General features: G+C 44.5%; 2 protein-coding genes across 2 annotated transcripts; both read right to left on the bottom strand.

Moving 5' to 3' along the window:
- Positions 1–490: 490 nt before the first annotated feature.
- Positions 491–18607, bottom strand: LOC8032009 (WD repeat-containing protein 61). Its single transcript, XM_002408158.4, has 10 exons — positions 18408–18607; positions 12459–12486; positions 12270–12375; positions 12101–12186; positions 11764–11850; positions 9466–9614; positions 8934–9027; positions 8167–8260; positions 6998–7090; positions 491–684 (listed from the first exon to the last, which is right to left on the bottom strand). Exons 1-10 carry the CDS (start codon positions 18408–18410, stop codon positions 516–518), a joined length of 909 nt encoding a protein of 302 aa, XP_002408202.1. The 5' UTR covers positions 18411–18607; the 3' UTR covers positions 491–515.
- Positions 15348–18370, bottom strand: LOC115329188 (sorting nexin-19). Its single transcript, XM_029990706.4, has one exon. The coding sequence runs from the start codon at positions 18205–18207 to the stop codon at positions 15619–15621; it is 2589 nt and encodes an 862-aa protein (XP_029846566.2). The 5' UTR covers positions 18208–18370; the 3' UTR covers positions 15348–15618.
- Positions 18608–23777: the final 5170 nt, after the last annotated feature.

The following is a 23777-nucleotide window of genomic DNA, read 5'->3' as shown; positions in this document are numbered from 1 at the left end:
TTGTTCAGTGTGCTTTTTACCTAGCACCAGTGCACTGCAGAGAAACAACACTTGCAGAAGCAAGCTCTGTGGGTGTTGCTTCTCTGCAATGCACTGGGCTCAGTAAGAAGCATGCCCAACGGCGCTAACATGCCGTGCACAACACTTAAAAAAATATGAATAATGCGGTTCTAAGAAATTCGAATAGTCATGTCTTGTTAGTACAAACCCCATTAACAAGAATACCCCACTATATAGACAACATTTCCTGGTACAAACTAAATAGACATGCATTTTTGTCTCTTTATTATGGGGAAACTCTCATTACAAACACTTTTTAGGGGGAATGGAGGGGTCCATATTACCGAGACATCACTGTATTCGCACAACCCTACCAAGCACATCTGAGAATGTAAGCGGCATTGTTAAAGAGAGTGGAAGATTGTTGACGGGTTTGCCTATTGCTTTCCAGACCCGATGTTCAACAATCCCCGCGATTGCATCCGAACAATGCCAGTGATGAAGCATGGCTTTATTTACACAGGACAGTCATAGACAATGATGCTCTTGTCTTCAGACACGGATACGAGGCGGCTACCGTTGTGGTTGTACTTGGTGCACCAGACCTGGTCCGAGTGTTCGCTGAACGTGTGCACACACTCCTTGCCTGCCAAGTCCCAGACCTTCACAGTCCGATCAGAGGAACTGCAAAAATTCGAATGTGCTGTCAACTGACCATATCGGACCCTTTCAGTACCAATGCTGTTTGGTGCTTTCACAGCTAAAGAAACTGGAAAAATCCACAGCTCAGACAGTTATAAAAACAGTTTCTCTGTGTATGCGAGGGAAATGTGCCCTAGAGTCACTAACAAGATGAAAATGGCAGGTGGCCTTTCAGCTGTCCTGTTTCTAGTGCAAGCGTCCTACCTTCGATGACACCTTGGCGTCTCGCAGTTGCAATATTTTAAGTCTGCTAACAGAACGAAAATATTTGAGATAATAATGGAGATTCACATTGTTGAATTAAAAGAAACACCACCGTCTATCGTTCTGATTCACCCAAGTTGTTTTGCGAGTTTAAAACGCAGAATGATTCGTGGCTAGGCGAGGTTTAATTACTCTAATCAAGGCCGGAACTTGTGCAAGATGCTTGCTTTGTGACAGATGGGTACTTTGATGCCAATTGCCTCAGGTATTCGGAACGTGCAATCTATCATGTTATTGAGGGCCAGGAATTGGGGGGTTGGCTTTTGGTCACAACTACGGTACTTTGAGACAAGAGACAGATGGCCACAGCGCTTCAGAGAGAGGTGCAGCATCACATGTAAGAATACTGTACGCTAGGCACAAGCAAGGAGGCTTCTTGCAGCCACAGTATTGATGCGGTGCCTGCCGGAGACGGAGCAGCACCAGTTGACATATCTGCAGCAGCCGATGGTGCCATTGCAGCAGTTCCCTTGAAGTGGCTCTGGGAGTCCATGAAAGGGATGGATCATGTGCCTCTTAGTCTGGACCTATGGACTTCGTTTTTGATGATGGCCCTGTCACTGTAGAGCACTCGTCGACCGACAGACTCACTGAGAGTGTTTCGAAAGGAACCGTAGTCGCTGACCGCCAGAGCTGTCATTGTGGTGATAGACGTCTTACGTACGAGGTGCAGCCCAAAAATTCCGGGACTACCGTAAAATACCGCACATCCGCCATTCCACACTAAGCACCCATACCCAAATTCGTAAGATCCAAGAAAATATGCACAGTACATTGATATGTGAAATTGATGACCAGATAAGTGCCCTACCCCCATGTTTTTGCAATTATTTCTCAATTTTGAGTGGGCGCTTGCCCGGTATTTTACGGTAGTTCTGTGGCGTAAAAAGAGAAGATACAGCACTGCCATGTGCGCTCAGCTGCTGAAAGCAGGAACCTTTGTGTTTCATTGTGCTAAATAGCATCATTTTTTAAGCATTTAGAGCTGCGCTACAAATGTTTTTCTGACCACAAGTGCGAGAACAATGGTGATCTCAGCATAAACTGCAAACCAGAGTCGGAGCGAACATCAATTTTGTGTCAAACTCGGCAAATCTGAAACGAAGGCCTTTTAAATGATTCGGCAGACTTGTGCAGAAAACCAGTGAGTCATGCGAGGCGTTTTTGAGTGGCACTTGCGCTTCAAGAATGACAGAACATCACTGGAAGATGACGAAAAGTAGGGGACGTTTCTTGACCTCTTCATCTGCCAGTGATGTTCTGCCATTCTTAAAGTAAAAGTGTCGCTCAAAACGCCTCGCATGACTTGCTGCCTTTTCGTCACAAGCCTGCCGAATCATTTCAAAGGTCTTTGTTTCAGATTTGCAGAGTTTGACGCAAAATTGATGCTTGCTCTGGCTCCGGTTTGCAGTCCATGCTGAAAGCGCCATTTTTCTCGTGCATGTTGTTAGAAATACCCATGTAGCGCAGTTCTAAATGTTCACAGAACGATGCCTTTTGACCTAATGAGACATAAAGGTTTCTGTCTTCGATAGATGCATGCGCATCACCGTGCTGCCTTTTTTTGGGCTATAAAACTAATCCTGGAATTTTTGGATCACACCTCGTATGTACCACAGGAATGCCAAACTAGACCACAACTTTGGCTCACAGTTATATGCTATTGAGGCCAGTCTTTAAGCTCACAAAACATGTGGAGGGAACTCCCGGCTACTTGCTACAGAGATAAAGTATGCCCATTTTGTCTTTTTTGTGCACTTTGTTTAAGAGTCCAGATCATAATGCAAAAAGCGGATATAACAAAGTGATTCCTGATTCCTACCGACTTTGTTATGACTGGGTTGTACTGTACTACAGTCAAACCAGGATATATTGAATTCAAAGGGGATCGTAAAATAGTTTGATATATCAATGGTTTGATATACAAATTTATATTAAATTAAAGGGGTCATGAATTGCTTTTCCTGTTTAGCTTTCCTCCTCAACTCATAAATCGCGCATTCTACCAAACAGTTCAAGAAGACGGAAAGGGGGAAGTACCCTCTTGTTCGGACTCTCGTTGGTGCACCCGGATACAGCCATTCTCCCCCGAGAAGATTAACCCATCGCTCAAAATTCAGACAAAAGTTGCTTTCCCCACCCCGTTCACCCCCAAAGCTGACAGTGCTGTGGAAACTATGTGCTCCTTGGGCCAGCCACATTTTGGCCACGTGATCACGCTCTCTCACGCAGAGAATGAGGTCAGGGGATGAAAGGGAGGCGGCTGATTGGTCCGGCAAGTGCATAGCTTCCACCACAATATCAGCTTAGGGGCGAAGCGAGTAAGTGAGGTCCGGTGTTGTGTGACGTGCGTTTGAGCCCGGGGACCGCGGATGTATCGCAGTGAAGAGGCAGAGAGCTTACGAAGGGAAGGAGGTACGAAATAGTCTGCTGCGTTTTCAAATTTTCGTACCGAAAGTCGGGCTTTTGACTTTCTCACTTTTTTCTTTTGGCCCACTGAATGATGTGCTATTAGTAAAATTCCAATAGAAACTGATTTATTCCAGCCCAAAATCCGTTTCATGGGCCCTTTAAGCTCGAGTTGAAATTTCCTGGTGTCTGCTAATACCGAAGGTCGCGACAAGTGGGAGCTTACCAAATAGAGCATCAATACAGTAGAGCATAGTCGGCCGAGACCGCAGACACCGCTGCACTTACACGCGCACCTGGCTGGAACCTCCACACACCATAAACGACAAAACAAGGAAATAATAATAAAAAAGAAATCTGCTGATCCATAGAAAAACTGTTAAGGAAGCTACAAAAAAGAAAGCTCACTAAGTTCAGACCGCAAAAAAAAAAAAAAAGAAAAACTGGGCAAAGCATAACGGCAGAAGAAAAGGGTGAACAAAGAAAGAAGAAAGCGCACTAAATTCAGGCAGCAAAAAAAAAAAAAAAAAAGAAAGGCAAAAAAAAAAAAAAAGGCAAAGCAATAGCCGCAAAAGAAAGAGGTAAACAGATAAGGCGTTCAAAGAGTAGCCAGTCATGAGATACCTCCCGGCTAATCTCTCTGGCTTCATTATCTACACCAATAAAAAAAAAAGTGCGATTGCACAACCTTTGTTGACGGCTTGCACTTAACTTGCTAGAAGGTTTGTTTTTGTGTGTTTTTGTTTTAATATTATTTTGGGGCTAGGAAGCATCGCGGCATTAGCAATGTTCGGGGAAACATAGAGGGACTTTAATTCGACAGGGGGCCATTCCCTGCTTTCCCTACAATCCCTACACGCGCGCGCGCGCCGCGTGCCCTTCCCCTTGCTTTTGCCATCCTTCACTTTTTTTTTTTTTTTTTTTTTTTTTTTTTTTTACGGTTGTTGCGAATCTTCCAGCGTGAAAGCTGGCTTGGCGGTCTGCCAGCCACGCAAGGCAAGCGACGTGCTCGCCACCGGCGCAATCGGCGCAATCGGATGGCGTGAAAAGCAACAGGCAACCGGGCTTCGTTCGCTATATCGAGTGTCCCCGCCAAGGAAGTTCAATACAAAAAGACAACGCTCCTAAACTATTACATGTGATTTTCAAGAGGATGTTTGGACGGTTTGATATAAACAATAAATCGAAATCCCCGAGTGTGATATAAAAAGGCTCGACTGTAGCACCCAACTTATGCTTTCCTGTGTCGGAGTAACTGCGTACTAAAAACATTATAATGCAAACAGGTCAACACTGGTTTTTGGTGCTTTTTGTCTTGGTGTATGAACCATATCATAATAATGATATGGTTCATACAGACAAGGCATACTACTACCCCAATAAAACATGTATGCTTGAAAAATGAAAGTAAAGGTACATCATATTGATTTTAGTCATGGGACAGCAGGAAAGAATGATGTGGCCCAGAAAGTAACTTCTAAATAGCTGCCCATTATATTTTAAAAATAAAACATGCACATCAAAAGTTCCAAGCCTGCTACTAGTACTTAGTATCTATCCAGCAGACCACCTTACTAAAGAACTTGACAGCAGGAAATTGAATATCCTAAAAAGCAACTCCACAAAGCTCTAAAACAAATCCAGCTTATGCATGATTCACACATGGCATGTAACTTTGGATTCAAGGATGGTAGAGAAAGAACCACCAAAGTGCCTGTGGAAAAAGTCCAAAACGGAATTTGCAGCTAGCAAGCCATTTGGTAGTCTATGTCACAGTGCCCATTAAATTCCCCTCCTTCAGGCTATGAGCAATGCTCAGCTGGGATGCTAAGTTTGAAGTCAACATTAGAAATTTGGAAATTATTTTGATCATGATTTTGTTCACTAACATGAAACTGAAATTGATTTCCTGTTCAATACAAAAGTTCAGTGGAGTCACCCTTTAGAAATATCACAATACAAGCATTAACGAGGGTCAGTTGAAGTATCTTGTGTAGATACCATGGCATTCAAGTGTAGAAGCAGCAAGCCAAACATACAAGCTGCATGTCCTGGGCAAAAACATGCACAAAAAAGCTTATAAGATTTTCTAGCACTACATTTTGCACTCCCTTCTTTTATTTTATGCAGTTTGCCATATCACATATTGCCAATGTGAATTTAGTTTCTTACTCATTTATTTTCTTACATGCCACAGTCTCGCTAAGGCTATTGCAGGAGTCGGGGATATACAAGACGACAGGCAAGATCAATTAAGATTAGGAGCTATCGATAGCAGTAAAAAAATCTTCTGGAGGTAGTGAGCAAATGTTACTGATTAGAAGTTAGAAATTTCAACGGTTCAAGAAACTATTGAAACTTATTGAAACTTTTCTGTAAGTGAACTGGAGGGTGACATATTCAGGTCGGTGGCTCTTCGTTGATGACGACATAACTTTAGATACTAAGCGCAACATGATGATCCAATCAGACTGAAACCAGCACAACAACATGAAGAAAGGGTGGTTAGGCTTAATGCAGAAAGGTTAGAAGACGGTAAAAATTCCGTCATACCAGCCACAGATATTCTTTTCTTTTTTCATATATTTCCTTTTCATATCATTTACCTGTGAATATATTCCAGTCAGTTAATATTGGATTGTCAGTTTACTGAGCCATACTGTGCATGGCTAAATTCACAAACTCTGCACTACCCGAATGAGGCTCACGATTAAAGCCACAAGCCAGTTTAGTAATTCAAATGTTCCAAGTGGTCAGCATAATGGGGCGCAGTGCTACACAGAGTGCAAATTAGCCCTGTAGCCGCCCGATTAGCTTGGACGACTCGTTGCATGTGCAATGGTCTCCTTTACGACGAAACATAAACTCGACTTTGATTGTATACTTCATGGGAGTTCCACATTAGGTCATAGCTTAGTGAGCACGACGGATCTCAGGCAACCAAAACATGACATGAGGTTTTAAAACCATTGGCAGAAAATGGTTTCATCATAATTAAAATCTACCCAACGTAAATTGAAAACAAGCTCAAGGTACACCTAAGCACTTCTGATAAGCTATGACTGCGATAGCATCCGTGCCATTCTTCCGCTCCCATGTTTCGTTTGCAGCGTATTTGCGTCGGCCATGTGTGCACTCTTTCAGCTCTCCTCGCAGCTCTGACCTTGGACGCTTCGTGTTAGAGGCGTACTCGCGACGCGGACACGCACCGCCATGGGGCGGCGGTCATTGAAATTGATGCGCGCAGTGGCCAATGGGACTGAAGGCGAAATCCATTAGCTTCCCAGGCGAAAATCAGTCCACTTCCAGCTAGATTAAGGAACTAGAAATAAGGCGGTCCAGCTGGATTCCAGCTGGACCCAGGTGGAATCCAGCTGAACTGCCTCATTTCCAGATCCAAAATTCAGCTGGAAGTGGACTGATTTTCGCCTGAGTTTACTCTGCTCTTTTGGGATCGGGGAAACTAGGTGCCGTTGTCTAGGCTTTTTGCGTGGTTTCATAGCCGGGAGCTGGCTTCACTTGGAGAAAGGATTTAAGGTGCTGTTTGACGCACTTCAAATTGATGATGTTGGCTCACTCCATAAGACAGTTAATGCTTTAGCATTCAAAAAAAAAGTTTCACCTTGAAGCGAAGTGAGCATTATCCGAGCAGAATGCCACGTGAAGCACCCAGGAACCGTGACCAGACAGCGTTGTCACCAAACCAGCATGTTGCCTGCGGAGGAAACCACAACCTTTCAGTAGAGGGATTGCCGAGTGCCACTCACATGCTACACAAATAAATGTTTACATTTGGTGAACATCTCAGTGGCAGCAGTGACAGGGATTTAAAGGCTTTGGTTACTGCACATACGAGAATGAGCAAATCAAAAGCCAAATCAATGCTCACTTGTATCTTTTTCCTTTTGTCAGGGGACTGTTTACAAGTACTTTGTACCTCCAGGACAAACGGTCAATAAACCTTTTTATTTGGAAGTCACTGAAAGACTCACGAAGAGGGTGGCACGTGTGCGACCAAGCATTGCGTGCACTTTGGATGCTACACAACGACGACGCCCCATGTCACAGGACAATTTCCATTAATGCGTTTTTGGCAGAAACAAGCATTACCGTGGTTCCTCGACCCTTTACCTGCCAGATCTCAGTCCTTGCGACTTCCTTCTATATACCCTAGGCTCAAAGACCACTTGAAGAAACACCATTTTTGGTACTTTGGATAACATCCAAAAGAGTGTTAACAGACGAGGGGAAACACATTCCAGCAAAGCCCTACAGCAGTGCTATAAACAATGGAAAAAAACGCCTCTATCGGTGTGTAGCTGTCCAAGAGAGCTACTTTGAAAATGATAACCTTGATGTAAAAAGAATAATAAAATTCATGGCTAAAAAAAAACTAAAAAAATTAGTCTCGTTACTTTTCCGCCACGCGTTGTGTGACAGGTAGAAAATAAACTCTGAAGAACATCCCCCCTGCTCAAAAATGAAGTCTAAAAGTGTGGGTGCCTCAGTTCATCAACCATGTCATTTAAAGTACTTTGCTGATTTCCAATTATCCTTCGTCAACACCTTTAATTTTTCTGTGCATATGGTGGTCACACTTATTTCGGAAAAGATCTAGGCCCGAATGAATGCCTTCGCAGCCATCTCGTTCAACTGAACCTCGGATGCACTGCCTCACTTTGTCCCTTTGTAAGAGTCGTTGGCCCTCTTGAAAGTTCAGTTCAAACATAAACATTTTTATCTTCTCCATGCAAGCTTGTGGACATAGGAAATTTAGAGTCAACTACTCACACATCATAGACCTTGATGTGGCAGTCATCTGATGCGGTCACAAGCATTTGAGAGTCGGGAGAAAAGGTCAGTGACCGAATGGGCATGGCGTGGCCTGTGGTAAGCATGGCAAACAAAACATACCACAATTGAGAGAACAAACACTGGCATGTATTCCACTGTACCATTCCATTAAAATATTTCAAGCTAGCACCAAATGAAAACTCTTCCATGGCAGAGGTTTGCCGTGGCAACTTCTTAAACACTCTGGTCTCATTCACAAAAAAAGAGTGAGCAGATAAAAAAAAAGCCAGCAAAAAATTTCAGAGTTTACTTTCAAAGTTATGAAAACTAAGATGTCCCACAACCAACTGTAATTTCAACCATTAGTTCATTAAAATGTAAATAAGTGAGATTATTTTTCTTTATCCAAGTGCAGTTATCACGACTGAGGGGCCATTTTTACAAATGTCACTAACCATTAATATGAGTATGTGTAAAGAATAGCGATGCTGTAGACAATCATAAGTGAATGCAACACTAGGGTTGCCTCCACAGCTTTTGTCGCTGACTCTGACTGTCTTTTTGATACCCAGAGATAGATATCTTGCACATTCACTCTATCTTACAAATGCACAAAAGAAGGGGTTGAATCTTAATCCCCTGATTGACACAGTCTGCAGAACCCTTGGCACAATACTAGCAAGCAATGTGCAACAAAGCTAAAAAAAATAATATGCAAATGAGTTGAGAGGAAGTAAGGTGCAAAGTGAGCCTCCCGCATTCACCTTCTAATGTGTGCACCAGTTTTCCTGTGGAGATGTCAAACACGTTGATGATCCCATCAATGGCACCGCTGGCAATGTATTTTCCGTCAGGGCTCTGCATGCCAGTAACCCATCAGCATGAACTCGGAGATAAAGTCAATAAAGTGCTTTAGCAATGAACGAAGTACTCATTTTACCAGAGACAAATTCAATGAAGCACTTTAACGATTAACAAAAGTGCCCATTCAACGACTCAAAAAGTGTCACAACTTCAATAAGTCAATACTAGTAGTATATTTAGAATGGCAGAAGGGGGAACTTCAGCTTCTCTGCATTAAATATAACAAGGCACTCAGCTATAGAAAATAGTTTAGGCCCTTCTGCCATTCTATTTCATCCCAATTCTCGGCATTAGGTGCAGTTGCTTAGTCGCTTGTCAAGAACCAGCACAGAGTCGAGTGAAGAAATATAATTTTCTGATCTAGCTGAACAAATGTGCAACTTGCAACTTGGGATACAATAGTAACGTGAAAAGACAAAACCTTTGACTCACAAAAGCAATGCTGAGAGTAAATTTTCCAGTGGTGTCAAGTGAAGACTCCAGTTTGCATGACTCGACCCCGTAGAGGTTGATTTTCCCAGAGTGTGAGCCAGAGGCCAGGAAACGGGAATCGGGTGAGAATGTCACCGACCAGGCATCCACTGGAAAAGCATGAAAAGGCTTCTAATAGACATAAAGCCAGATGCAAGGATGATAAATCGTTGCTGGGTGCACAGCATTTGCCGAGTAAGACCTGGCTCAGAAATCAAATGAGGGCCAAAGAAAAGAGACAAGACAATTTTCTCATTTGAAAGGTGGGCCCAACAGCAGCAACTGCTCATTACATTGGCTTTCCTAATCCAATATTATAGTTTGGGACTGTTGACAATATTATGTGGATACTTAAAAGCATCAGGTATACGCAGCAACACAAAAAGCATGGCAGAATACATCTTAATGTTTCTTAAACTTTTACAGGTGTTAAGTGTTTTAAAGCTTTTTTTTTTTCTTTTTCTCTTTCCCTGCTTTTTGAATGAATGGAAAATAAACAATATCATTACTATTATTATAATTATTCTCCACATTAGGGTTTCCTGTTTTATTGCAAATCAGAGGCAGGGCAAAATGTATGGTTGTAAAAAACTCTAACACTGATTCACTTTGCAGTGAAAGCACTGTTGCAGTTCCCATTACTGACTTAAATTTATTTTAATTCAAGGGCTGCTGATGAATAATGGTTTTTTATTGTAACATGGGACACATAGATCAATTAAAATAAACTGGCTGCTGCAACTTGGTATAATAAGTGTGGATGACCAAACTTTGGCTAGCAAGGTTTAGTGTAAAGCTCAAAAAGTCTGGAAGCTGCTGCTAACAGAAAATGTAATTTGAAACTTGAAGGTAAACATGTTCGGCAGATATCTGCCTGGTTGGGTGAATTTAAATGTAAAGAATAAAGAAATACGCCAACCAAAAAGTCGAAAAATTGTCCCAACGTTTCGAAACAGTTCGTTTCTTCCTCAGGGGCGACTAAACGGGATAATAGCTTCTTTGTCTTTCTTTGAACTGGCTATCTCTTCTTCTTCATTGTTGATTGCTGGTTGTCTTCGTTTCACCTGCGCCGTCTTGATTGTATCTCGTAACCCATGAACATATAAACTGGGTAAGGTGCCTAGAGACCTATTGATGTTATTTGCGGTGTTTTGAATATGCCAGGATTCTATCAGCTGTCTTCTGCGTAGGTTCGTCTCAGTACCCAGAATGCTTGCATCTTCAAATCCGATACGGTGGTCATTAACTTCACAGTGCTCCGCCAGAGCACTGCATTCGCGGTCGAAGTTGCGTACGTCATTTTTGTGTTGACGGAGCCGTTCTTGGAAGTTTTTAGTTTCTCCAATGTAGGAGGCGGGGCACTGGGTGCAGGATATTTGGTAAATTACACCCTGGGCCCTTTCCTTGGGTGGACGACTTTTTGGCCGAGGTAGAAAACGCCCGAGTGTGGTCACAGGTTTATGGGCCACGGTGACGTGTTCTTTTGCAAAAGTCCTGGATAGTGTTTCACTTATCCCTTTTGTGTAGGGTATGCTGATGCGTGCAATCGGTTTAGGACGTGCAGTACCAGTAGGTTGCCCGTCTCGGCGACTGCGGTTTAGACGGTGAGTGATTTGGCGAATGAAGTTACCTGTGTATCCATTATTTTTTAGATCACGGGTGATCGCTTGCTCCTCTTTCCTTTTGTCTGTTGCAGATGAACATATATTCTTTGCCCTCATCATCTCCGTCTCCGTCAACACAAAAATGACGTACGCAACTTTGACCGCGAACGCAGTGCTCTAGCGGAGCACTGTGAAGTTAATGACCACCGTATCGGATTTGAAGATGCAAGCATTCTGGGTACTGAGACGAACCTACGCAGAAGACAGCTGATAGAATCCTGGCATATTCAAAACACCGCAAATAACATCAATAGGTCTCTAGGCACCTTACCCAGTTTATATGTTCATGGGTTACGAGATACAATCAAGACGGCGCAGGCGAAACGAAGACAACCAGCAATCAACAATGAAGAAGAAGAGATAGCCAGTTCAAAGAAAGACAAAGAAGCTATTATCCCGTTTAGTCGCCCCTGAGGAAGAAACGAACTGTTTCGAAACGTTGGGACAATTTTTCGACTTTTTGGTTGGCGTATTTCTTTATTCTTTACATACAAATTTGAAACTTGCTTGAAATAATCAAAATGGAAGAGACCCAGAAGTGCATGGCACTCCAGTTGCACAACAGCTGCCGATTCTTCTTTTTTTGCAAACTCACCTGGCCCAGCATCTATGCTCTTCTTCTCTTCTCCTGTCTCCAAATCCCACAACTTGATATTGCTGTCTAAGGAGCTAGATGCAGCCACTGGAAAGTACAAGTATTCTGTGATTCTAAGCACACCCACGAATATTGTAACACTAATGATCTTGTACCTAAATGCAGAGTCTAATGTAAATAGCAATGCACACACTTTTATAAATAAGTTCAATGTTACAGTACACTAGCATAATGAAAATGCCAATACAGCAAACCCAATTTTATAGAGTTCACAGGTTCAGCAGGCAAGATTAACTTCCAGGAAGCATAAGGCTGATGAAAAAGAAAATATGCCTACCGTCGCCATCGTGAGAAATGTCCACTGAAACCACGCCGAGCGCATGCCCCTCAAGCACGTGAAGCAATTCCAGCGAGTCCTCATTCCTGCAGATGGTACCATACCATGAAACGAATTGTTCCACAACAAATATGAGGAAAAAACGCTTCCTGTACTCTAGTGCACCTACCACTTCCAGCACTTGACGGTATCATCCACAGAGCCAGTGAGAATCCGGTTGGTTCCATCTTTTGCTGACTTGGCCCAAGCACAACTCCAGATGGAGTCCTCATGGGCTGCAGAAGTAAGCAGCACTCATTCACACGGCACACTAAAAAGGAACATTTGCCTGATAATGCAAACTGGTACTGGCACCCACCTTGCTCCTGCTTGAACAGCACAGAGTACTAGATTGAAAAAAGAGAGAAAAGAAACAATATGCACATAATGCCAGTTATCAACGGCATCAAGTTATCTCAAAGGACTGGAGTTAGCCGGTAATCCTGTTGCCTGAATAGCATCTTGAGCGAGATGACATTAAAGGCTAAAAGGAATTAAGAACTAAAGCAAGGGAAGCAGATAAAAATAGAGGACAAGTACGGATGTGTGATTAATAAAGAAAAAAAGGGGACCATAAAGCAGTACATGTTCACCAATAGATATGCCTTGACAATCATAAAAGAGGAGAAGGCAGTACTACACCAAGTGCAAGGCAGAGCTTGCAAAACTGCAACAGTTAACTTATGAGGCTGGTCAGGGAAGCTAAAATGGTCCCTCGGGTAATAGACAGATTGAGGAGCAGCTTGGAAATGTTACATCTTGGCTTTCACCTTAAAAAGTTCCTTCTCTTAAGATGTGGGGAAAAAAAGGGTTTATATACAAATATTAAGATATTGCATGTCCATTCATATGTACTATACCAGTGATTTGAAATTATCAGACTTGCTTTACTCACTTCATAATTAAAATGTCCCCACATTCTTACCAGGAGCTCAAACTGTTCCTGTATGGGTACAAGTTCTAAAAGTTAATTAACAAGTGCGGTGTATGTAGTCGCACTCTAGGACACCGAGAGTGCTTGGCCAAGGATCTGGACTGATGAAAGGGACAAGGAAAATCGAGCCAACAAGCTCAAGGTTACAAAAAAGTTACAAGAAATTTAATTTAATAAAATTATAAAGACTCAACATAGGACAAATACAATAATGTTTCAGTATTTGGGTTCCACAGAGTCAGTTGTCGACAGACTACATACTCTGCCATTAATTTACATTAAAAAGATTAAATGCCAAGAATGTAATATAATAGTCCTAAAATCGAATAAAACTCCATGGCAGGTAAAATAATAGATGAGGGGGTATTACCATGCAAATATACAGTAATATCCCAAAAGCTAGCCCATCTAAAATTGAAAGCAAATTGGGTGAAAATAAAGAGTGGGCTAACTTTTAGTGTCCGATACAAAAAAGTTGAAAAAATGCCACTTCCTTTTTTGTGACCTGCTAAGACATAATAGATGAGGGGATATTACCAATCAAATATACCGTAATATCCCAAAAGCTAGCCCATCTAAAATTGAAAGCAAACTGGGTGAAAATAAAGAGTGGGCTAACTTTTAGTGTCTGATACAAAAAATTTGAAAAAAATGTCACTTCTTTTTTTGTGACCTGCTAAAACTTGTGATCACAGGAAGGGGTGACGAACTAAACATGACTGTGTTTCCCAGTCAGTAATGTTTGCTTATTCCCCGAAGTGGCTAAGTATCACCCTTTCTGCTGTGGTCCACCTTTGGACAGAGCCCTGCAATTACTAAAAGTGGACCGTTTTTCTGTAATTTTCGAAAGCAAATAGCAACTCGTGCCAAACATAGGGAAGGGTTATCTTTCGGGAGGTGGGGTATCTCTCGGTATTGAAATAATGAAATAATAAAAGGAGACATAGCTACTGAAAAAAAAAAAAAGAAAAGATGGGTTATTTTTGAGATAACCTTTTCAAGGTACAGAAGGAATCAAGTAATATCAGTCACAAAGTGATGCTCAAAGGTAAAGGGCACGAGGGTGGGAGATGGAACTGACTTAGCCAGGGTAAAAGCAAAGACAAAAAGAGGTGGTTCTTGTGTGTGGAAAGGTCCATAACATAAACTGTGTATGTAGCAAGGAGGCCAGGCAACACTGACCCTGACCAGTGGTGTAGCCAGGAATTTTTTTTCGTGGGGGGGCTGAGGCGTTATAGGATGTCCATGACTTCGGGAGCGGAGGGAGGGGGGGGGGGGGGGGGGGGTAAAATTAATGCAAGTGTATAGTATAGGATCGGCTGGATATCAGGGGGGGGGGGGGGGGGGGGGCGAAGCTCCATAAGGCCCCCCTCCCCCAATCAGACAATGCCACCAACCATGACCTCGCACCAGGGTTCTTCCTACAATGGGTGGCAATGGTTTTGCCACCCACCAGTCTGACTGATTGCTCTTCTCTATGTCTAGCCTGCCTCTATATTCTCCATCTGCTGGACAAGGCAATGCTGATTTTGAAAATGCACAATGATCTCAACTGTTGCTTATGGCAGCCTCGTGTGGCACTATGCGAAGAAACTAATCCCAGCAATCAAAACCACTGCTGAGAGAGTGAGAAAGCACCAAGAGTACCAAAAGTTGTAGAAACCACCCCCACCCCAACCTATAGAAAATTTTCAGATGCCTACATCTCAGAAACTTCTTAGGAGATCCCAGCCCTTTACTCATCTCCTGTGGTTTCATCTACAAGTGAAGACGAATAACTAGGACATGAAAGAAACATAAGCCAACAAAGAAAAGGATCTACCATATTTTGCATTTTTAAAAGTTAGAATTTCACGTTGCATTTTTAAAAGTTAGAATTTTTGTATGATACCAGCTTGGTGCACTAATAAGGTAGGCATTTTTCAAGGTGTGCTGTGTATGAGAAGTTTTCTACATGCAAAATATGTGCCAGATGCAAAGTACCATAAAATACAGTGCAAGTGCCCAGTGTTAACATTTCCCAAACTTGAGAATTCTACAAATTATATGTTAAGCACCTGATTTGATGGGACAAGCATCCATGTCTAAATTAACCCAATTTTCAGTGAAAGTGGTGAGGGCACTCTCCCAGTATTTTACACAACTATCTAAGAAAAATGTTTTCTTTTTTTTTTCTTTAGTTAAAATTTGTTTTTGCAGACTATACACCAGGTGCAAATTATAGTTTGGAAAATATGATATTAGCATAGTTTGAAAGAATGTGCAAAATTCCAATTTAACCTCATGAAACAAGTTTATTATGAGCTACACATCCATGCTAAACAATACACATCACGAGGTACATCATTCTACAGTTCACATCGGAAAATAAATACTATAGTCTTGTAAAAGAAATTGGCAAATTCGAAGGTAAACATCAACAATCTAGCCTTCATTTTCGGGATCGGTATCACATTCATCTGGGGACACCAAAAATCTACCAACATATCCATCAGCTCATTCATCAGCTCAAACTTTGGCAAATTTGAAGGTAAACAGCAACAATCTAGCCTTCGCTCTCGAGATCGGTATCACATTCATCTGGGGACACCAAAAAATCTACCAACACATCCATCAACTGGAAAACTAAGCACTTGTTGATGGCACGCATCTGGATGGATTTGGCAAGCAGCTTAGACACCTCACAGACCGTCTCTCTTCCAAAGATCAACTGAAGGAATGCTGGAATGGTCTTCATCAGTCCCCTTGCCACCTGCGCTTCAGTGAAGGATGGTTCTTGTGAAGCGTGCCCCCAGAGCTGCTCATGCAGACGATGCAGATACACGGTGCAGCTGGAGCAGTCAAAGACAGCGTGGACTCTGTCCCTGAGGATTTTCTCCAGCACTTTTCCGAGAAGGACCTCGAAAAAGAAAACAAAATGAGCCGACCTGCCGAAATGGCTCTCATCCAGCGAATCGACCACAAAGTCAATGATGGCGGCACAAAAAGGGATCTCGGAGTGCAAAGATTCGGCCAACCGTCGCAGGTGCTGCTCGTGTTTTTTCTCCCCGGGCACGAAAGGCTCACTATTTTTCGCCAGCAGGAGCAGGGTGTCGACGTCCTCACTACTTCGCCGTGACACCAAAGTGGACGACGTCTCTCTCGTTGCGTGAAGACAGCTCGGTGTCAGCGGAGGGGAGAACTCAGGAGAGGACGCCTGGTCAAAGTTGTCCAGGAAATTGAACATGCCTTGCTGCAACACTTGCGACATCTCGTTCTCCCAGAAGGAGCACTCAATGTCGTTTGGGAGGTAGTCCGTGAAGAGCACTAGGTTGCTCTCTGACGGAGATGATGGGCTCAGGCCCCCGTGGTCGTCTCCAGGTAGTGCTGTTTTGATCAGCTCCAGCGTGTTCTTCACTCCCTGGGCAAACACGCGATCCAGGCGCCCCGAAGAAGGGACAGACTTCATTCCCTCAAGGGGCCGGCGTTCTTCTCCCTCCTCTTGGAAGTCGAGGAACCTGTGAAACTCCTGGCTGTTCACAATGGCCTCTCGTGTGCACAGGCCCTTGAGGTACTGCTGCAGGAATATGCGTCGCTCCTGGACGTTCTTCTTGTCAGAGAGGACGCTTCCCAGCCACCGACTCGGCCCACGAATCCCTTTTAGATGCTTTTCCAGGGCAGAGTTCTTCTCCAAGCTCCCTTGCAGCTCGAGGAACTCCTTGAACCTCCTCCAGGTGGTGTGCACCTCGGACACGGACACGGTACTGTCCTCCTTCCTCTTGCAGGTGTCATACTCTATACAGTAGACAGTGTGCACGCCTTTCCCGGGCACAGACCTCGATTCGGTCCGAGAAATTCGGATGTCGAGAAACACTAGGGAACCAAGGAATTCCTCTGCCTCCATTGCTTCCTCGATATCGTTGCCGCCGTAAATGCTGGCCGAATCGTCCTGTGTGCTAAAATAGACATCTGGCAGCTTCAGGCATTCACTTCCTTTTTTGGGTGCGAAAGTTGGAGAAAGTGGAATGCTTTCGGAATCTCCCGAGACGACAAGTTGCTCCCAGGCAGCATTGGAAGACATTGGATCAGAGTTCGCACCACCCTCCGGAATGTTTGCGACAGGTCGGTCACGAGGCTCGGTGTTCGTGGAGGTGTTTTCCTGCAAAGGGTTGCTTGTGCTAGTACTTGTCGCTTGGGCTGCATCTTGGCTTTGCTCAGTGGAAAAGTCAGCGGCCATTGCGAGAATCTCCACATCGTCTTCTAGCGAACACAGGTACAGCACGGCCCAGTTGAGCCACTCGGGGTCGCACAACAAGTCCACGATGGGCACTAAAATATTACTGGCAAGTATGTCTATCACAAGTGTATTTGTCGCCGGACTAGAGAGCAGGTGCGGCGGCTCCAGGAGTCTCACTAGTAATGTCATCACACTTTTTAAGTAGCACCTCTCTGAAGCTTCGTCGCCCAAAGCGCTGTGGCTGAACTCCAAGTGCCTCTTTAGTCTTGGCGCTGAGCGGGACCGATGACCGTCCCCACCTACGTCGCCTTGCCCGCGTTTCGTTGCCAGATACTCTTTGCACTTGCGAAAATGCGCGTGGGCCACGGGTATCACTCGCTGAAGAAGCTCGCACGGGTCTGCCACGGCCAACCTGTCGTACAACGCGCGCAACACGTCTTCAATGATGTACTCGAGTTCCCTCGGAAATTCCTGGTCCCCGCTCACGTCCCTATACCACGAGTCGACGTACCGCGTCTTGATGTTGTCTACGAAGGTCTTCACTTCGGCGTTCATGAAGTCCGCCGGCGAGCCCTGGCTGACGTCGGAGCCCCGGTTTCTGGCCGACTGCACCAGACAACTATCGCTGAGCTCGGCGTCGACGCCTCCGAGTTCGCTGCGCCTCCCGACGACACTGCAGAGTAGCTGGACGACGTTGTTGGACACGTCGAAAATGAAAGCGTCGCTCGGCAGCCGACATCTTGCAGACCCGAGTTCACGGAACTTGCTGATGATGGTGTCGAGCTTTGTTCGCAGGAGCTTTTTCACTCCGTAGAAGGCAAAAATGCTGCATACTACACTGCCCAAGAAGGGGTTCCACTTATGAAAAAGCATCAGCCCCAGAACCAGGACCAAAAAACTCAGCAATGTCGAAAGCATCAGAGCACCCACGCGGCAGGTACGCGTTCATACTTCCTGCACTAACGAACTCTGAGAATTAAGTGCTGGGGGAAGCTAGACGACCACGGCCGATTCACGCACCTGCCCATAGCTCGCCATTTTGTATAACTCGAGAAATCCGCGATGCTCATTGGCTGCTCCAAATGTATACCGAAATCAAACGAGTGCTATCTACTCACCATTTCGAGCTTGATTTGGCTTGATGCCTCGCTCTAACAGTGCGGGTGCCGTTACGAAGGTGCGGTATATCGTTCGACTCGTGATTATTTAAGGGTGCTAGTCGAAATCTAAAATTAGAATTACTGTATCGACAAGTCAAAAATTATCGCACACCGGCGCTAACTTCGTTCAAGTTGATTTAGCATGCTGAATGAGTCCCAGTTCTATGATAGTGTAGTAGCTGTGCAATTAAAACTCAAAATATTACTCTTCAAAAAAAGTATACATTCTTGTGGAAACTAACAAGTAATATTTTTTGTTTGTTTTTGCTTTCAAATATAAACACCTACGCCAACTTTAGCTTTAAATAACATCACTAACCTCCTACTCGGCCACTAAGGCGCTACGGTACTGACCATATTAGGCGCCCATTTCAAACGTTGTCGTTACAAAGTCACAGCCCAGCGTGAGATTTTCACAGCCCAGCACGTGCGTGTTCGTCGCTTCGTAAAGCGAGGAAAACACGCACCATACGCGCGAGCAGCCAAGATGGCACCGGCCACACGCTAGTTGGTGGAAGTTGAACATGGTGTAGGTGTAACAGCGCGTAACAAGGAAAAGGAACACAACACAGGACAGCGCTCGTCATGTGTTGTGTTCCGTTGCTTAATCCACGTTACGCACTGGTACTCCGTTACTGGTCGGGCCTTTATAAAAACCGCCGTCAACACACGCAAAATATGGAGCTCGGCGAATCTACGCCACCACGCGGTTGCGATACTTTTTTTTACGGCAGGGGCGCAAGTTTGTCTGCTTCTTGGACAGGGGTTGCGATTATGTCAAAAGCAAAGCCTTTTATACTGGATATAAAAGGCTCTGGTCAAAAGGGAGTGCTCCCTCCGACGCCCGTCGGACGAGTGAGGCATGTCAAAACTCCGAACTCTTATTGGCCGATAGAAAAAAAAGAAAATAGTGGGTAGACCTGAAGGCATCTGCACGCTTTGTAGCGGGAAAACTGGGAGGAGGGGAGGGTACGGCGGAGGAGGATGGGAGGGGACGCAGGAGGAGAAAGGGAGGAGGACGGGAGGAGGAAAATGAGGGGCATACCCTCCCCTCCTCCTCCTCAAGAGCTGCGCTCTAATTTAGCGTTACAGAAATTTGTGAACGTCTTTCTTTCTTCCCTTTCTTTACTCTGTTCCTATGCTCTGAACATTGTTTAGAGCTGCATCCACGTAATTCACACAAACAATTGAGTTTTCCTCTCGTAACATTGGGGACGCAACTGTAAAGAAAAGGGTTATGGGAGACAGAACATTTTCACTCACGGAGTCGAGGTAATTTTGTGATCTTATTTGCCTTTAGCAACATCCATATGGTCCATGGCTACTACACTTCGTACAAGTAGTGTTCCTACATGAAGTTCCAAAACATCTCCGCTTCATTTTTTTGTTTTTGAGAAGAAAAAAGAAAAAAAAAACAATGCAGTAAGGCCAGCGTCAAATATTACGACGCAGTTCTGACTTACCCACGCAAAAATCTTCTTTTTTTTTTTTTAACGATGCAGGGTGTAATCATAAACACACAAAAAATAGCATAAAAATCGTCCCAAGCGTTTTTTTTTTTTGCTTTTTTTTTCGCTTTTGTTTCGCTTCTCACCTCTTAGCTTCTTTTGAGTTGTGACGCCAAATATGAAATTTAGAAGCTTTGTAAGCGACATTCCTATAACATTTAATAACAGCATTCCTAAAATATGTTTTCTAACGAAATTGCGAACGCACTACGGCCCTTATTTTTTTAAATACCGAAAATTGGAGTCCGGTGTGCTGTCGCTCCCTGGCTTTTTATCCTCCCTCAGAAAACATGGCGGCGCTCGAAGCATGTAGCCAAGGAGGTTATAAGTACGAGGAGGGGGCACGTTGCAATATTGGTGAAGCCTAGTCATAAAAAGTTTAAACGATGTTGTGGCCAACGTGACCGTAGATCTCTCTGGCGATTGGTGCGCGTGACATGTCACGTGTGAGATGGATGGTTGATTGTAGAAGGATCCCTTGCAGGCTTGCGCGCGCTCCGTCCGGTAGGTTTTATCAGATCGAAGGCTAGACGAAGGCTAGCTACTGTCATGTGATGTGGTCACGTTGGCCTAATAAGTGAGGAGAGTAAGGAGGAAAATGAGAAAGAGGCGAGGCATCAAGGGAGAATGGCTTGTGGAGGCTACGCGGCCGACGGCATGCCCTCTCCTAACCTTCTATCCTCCTTGCAAAGCAGTAGCAGATGATGATCGGTGAATCGCGGAATCGGACGAATTGGTCTTTTCTAGGTGCTCGACGACCTCTCAGACTTCAAAAAGGAAATCGTCAAACGGTCAAAACAATATGGTGTCTGTGTATCGCAGTTTCGGTTGTGACTCTGCCGAGGCAGCCTTTCACGCAAAACCGGCGCGACGTGGCCCTCACTCACAAAAGGCCATCTACATATTCTTTTCTACCTCACATCGTCTCAAAGAATTTGGGATCGCTGAAAGGACCAAAAAATAACTCCAAACCCGAAAGTGAAGTATATTCTGCACGCACGGAGGAAACCGATTGTTCGCGGGACGCCGGCAAACACGACACTTCGGGTGGCGGCGGTTCGGAGGCGTCTGAGAAACTCTACTCGCAGGATGGCTCAATATTTCACATCACTGCACTGGCGCGGATCGCACGGGAACTTCAAATTCGGCATTTGGAAATTGTATTTTGACTTCCAAAATACTGAATTCCCAAGTTTCCAATTCTGAGCGTAACATCTAGGCAGCGTTTTCAATCGTTTTGGATAAAAAAAAAAAAAAAAAAAAAAACAATATGATTTTGACGTGTCAGTGCCCCTTTAAACGGTCCGGCAAGCTTTGCAACTCACCAAGTTGCCGAAATCGGCTGTCTATCAACAGCGTAGTCAAGGCTGCGGCGTGGGCGTAGCCAACATTGAGCCAGGGTTGAACAGTATCGCGATATAAAAATGTATCGCGATTGTATTTCAGAAGTACATTTTGTATCTATATTTCTGTATCGCGATACGTTTTTTTCTCGCCAGTATCTGTATTCCTGTATCGAAATACATCTGGAATGTTTCTTTGTAGCGCCATACAATCAGGATGAAATGTATTCCGTAACATTTCTTGAGTAACACTCCCCCCCCCCCCCTCCCCCTTCCCTAAAAAAAAGAAAGTTTAAACACATTTTTTTTTTTTTTTTTTTTTTGAGGGCACTAGGTTTAGGGGATTTATCTTGGGACACAGCGCGAACAACAGACGTGGACGAAGAAGAAACACACGGGACGAGCGCTGACTATCAACTGAATTATTTTAATAGGAAAACACATTAACACGACCATTCATATTTTTCAGTTCACCCCCCGTCTGCGTGAACTGCAGAATATGAATGGTCGTGTTCATGTGTTTTCCTATTAAAATAATTCCGTTGATAGTCAGCGCTCGTCCCGTGTGTTTCTTCTTCGTCCTCGTCTGTTCGCGCTGTGTCCCAAGATGAATTCCCACCAACGCGCCCAACTATCCATTCTTCTAAGTTTAGGGGATACTGGGGCATTGTTGCTATGCTGACCAAGGGTCCTTTCGATTCTCCAAACTATTTTTCTATGCGTCCTCTTTTCTCTTCTGAGAAGTGTTGCGCAGTCGGGGACTCGAACCAGGTGACGTGCCAGGAGTGGAGTCGGAGCGTCTTCTGCCGCAGGTCCTTATGTAGGGATTTCTTGAGTCATTGTTTCCTGGCATCCAATACTTGCTGCTAACCGTCTCTCTTGCCTTAGCGTACATAGTACACCCAGCCGGCAAAGCTGAGACACAGTCCGTTGCAGCACGAGCCTGGCGGTGGTTAATTTGAAATAGTAGGATGACTCACGCATTGAAGTTCAACACATATTGGAATGCGTCTGTGGCTGCGCCCGTAATATTGCACGGCTCAATGGTACGTCATCAGTCGATGTGAACGTGACCCGCTGCCCTGGTGATCCGAAACCCAGGAAGGAGGCCAGACGTGGCCTCGCGGTGCCGACGCAGACTTCGTCGTACTAAACCTGCGACTTGTCTCGAGCGCGCTGTTTCTCGGAGAGCTCGTACCTGTGCCGGCAATATCAGGTAGCAATCCACGAGGTCTCTGTTTGGATGATGCTAGGCGAGACTTGAGGACCGCGATTCATGCGCCGGTGGCGGAGGGTCGGCAGAAAGGACGTTCGCAACAGGGATGCCACCACACCGTTTTTTTCAACCGCAACAGACGATAAGACAGGTGTTCCTGCTTCAGGTGGTCCACTATTCTCAAAAATTACAAATGATACTGCCTGTACGATCTTCAACGAGGTAACCTACAACGAAAGTACTTATTGTCCTTTCAAACAGCAGTGAGGTAGTTTCATATTCAAGGCCACACCTACAGATAAAGAATACCAGTTCATTCCACCGTGAAGTCATGTGATCAATGTTGACAGGGGCATTTATTGAACTGGGGCGTGGTGACGTTTTGGTGGGATTTAGGGTGACATCGAATTTATTTAGAGGACGAAGTCTTTTCGCATCCTTCGTCACACAAACAGGATGTCAGGGAAGGTACCATTGCCAGTCCCTGATGGAACGTTTTTTTGAGCCCATTGAAGACTCCTCGCCGTCCGAAACTGAAGTCTTGTGACCTTCAGACGGATGCTAGTTTTAAATATCAATTTTCTAGACTGGAAATGGCTGGCTTCCCGTGTTCTGTCTTTGTTTCTGTGGCGGAGACCGCCCTACAAAAAATGAAGGGGTTGAAAAGAAAGGTCCCAACGAGGCAGAGAACAAAAATATCAGAAGTTATTCCGTACATACACATGGTTGCCCACGATCTGAAGAAAGTTGCAAGCAAGTACGATGTTCCCGTTGTGTTCTCTCCCCCAAAGAAGTTGGCTGGGTTGTGCGCCCGCATTTCTAATGAGAAGGCAAAAACACCGTGTGATAAGAAACACGTCACCCCTTACGTGGACTACACAGTGGGTGTGGTCTACGAAATCCCACTGACTTGTGAAAAGGTATACATCGGCCAGACCGGGCGGTGCATCAATGACCGAGCACGGGAGCAGGCATTATAAGTAAAAAATAAATATGGCTCGCATTTGCCAATACATTGCAACAGAAGTGGCTGTGTTCCGCGACTTCGGCAGGTAAGGATACTAGGAAGAAGCAGAGAGACGGTCGCTCGAGAGCTATTGGAAGCTTTCTTTATCAAAAAAGAAAGTGGGACGGCATGTGTCAGCGGCACTTCTATTGTACTTCATTGTAATGCATTTCAGTTATTGAGTGATCGGGTAAAAAATTAATAAACTTTTACGTGGTGCTGCTTTGCCTGTCGTGTGTATATATGTTTACTTTT

This window comes from Ixodes scapularis, unplaced genomic scaffold (assembly GCF_016920785.2).
Source record: "Ixodes scapularis isolate PalLabHiFi unplaced genomic scaffold, ASM1692078v2 PGA_scaffold0__279_contigs__length_252992795, whole genome shotgun sequence".
Taxonomy (NCBI): domain Eukaryota; kingdom Metazoa; phylum Arthropoda; class Arachnida; order Ixodida; family Ixodidae; genus Ixodes; species Ixodes scapularis.
The sequence above is the reverse complement of the archived record's forward strand: the minus strand, read 5'-3'. Positions and strand labels throughout refer to the sequence as shown.

Bases quoted from the DNA above. Each gene is read 5' to 3' on its own strand.
- LOC115329188 (XM_029990706.4), bottom strand. From the start codon at position 18,207: ATGCTTTCGACATTGCTGAGTTTTTTGGTCCTGGTTCTGGGGCTGATG.
- LOC8032009 (XM_002408158.4), bottom strand. The intron at 12,376-12,458 runs GTGGGTGCCAGT...TTACTTCTGCAG, and splicing joins GCTGTTCAAGCAGGAGCAAG to CCCATGAGGACTCCATCTGG. The intron at 11,851-12,100 runs GTAGGCATATTT...TGTACTTTCCAG, and splicing joins CATTTCTCACGATGGCGACG to TGGCTGCATCTAGCTCCTTA.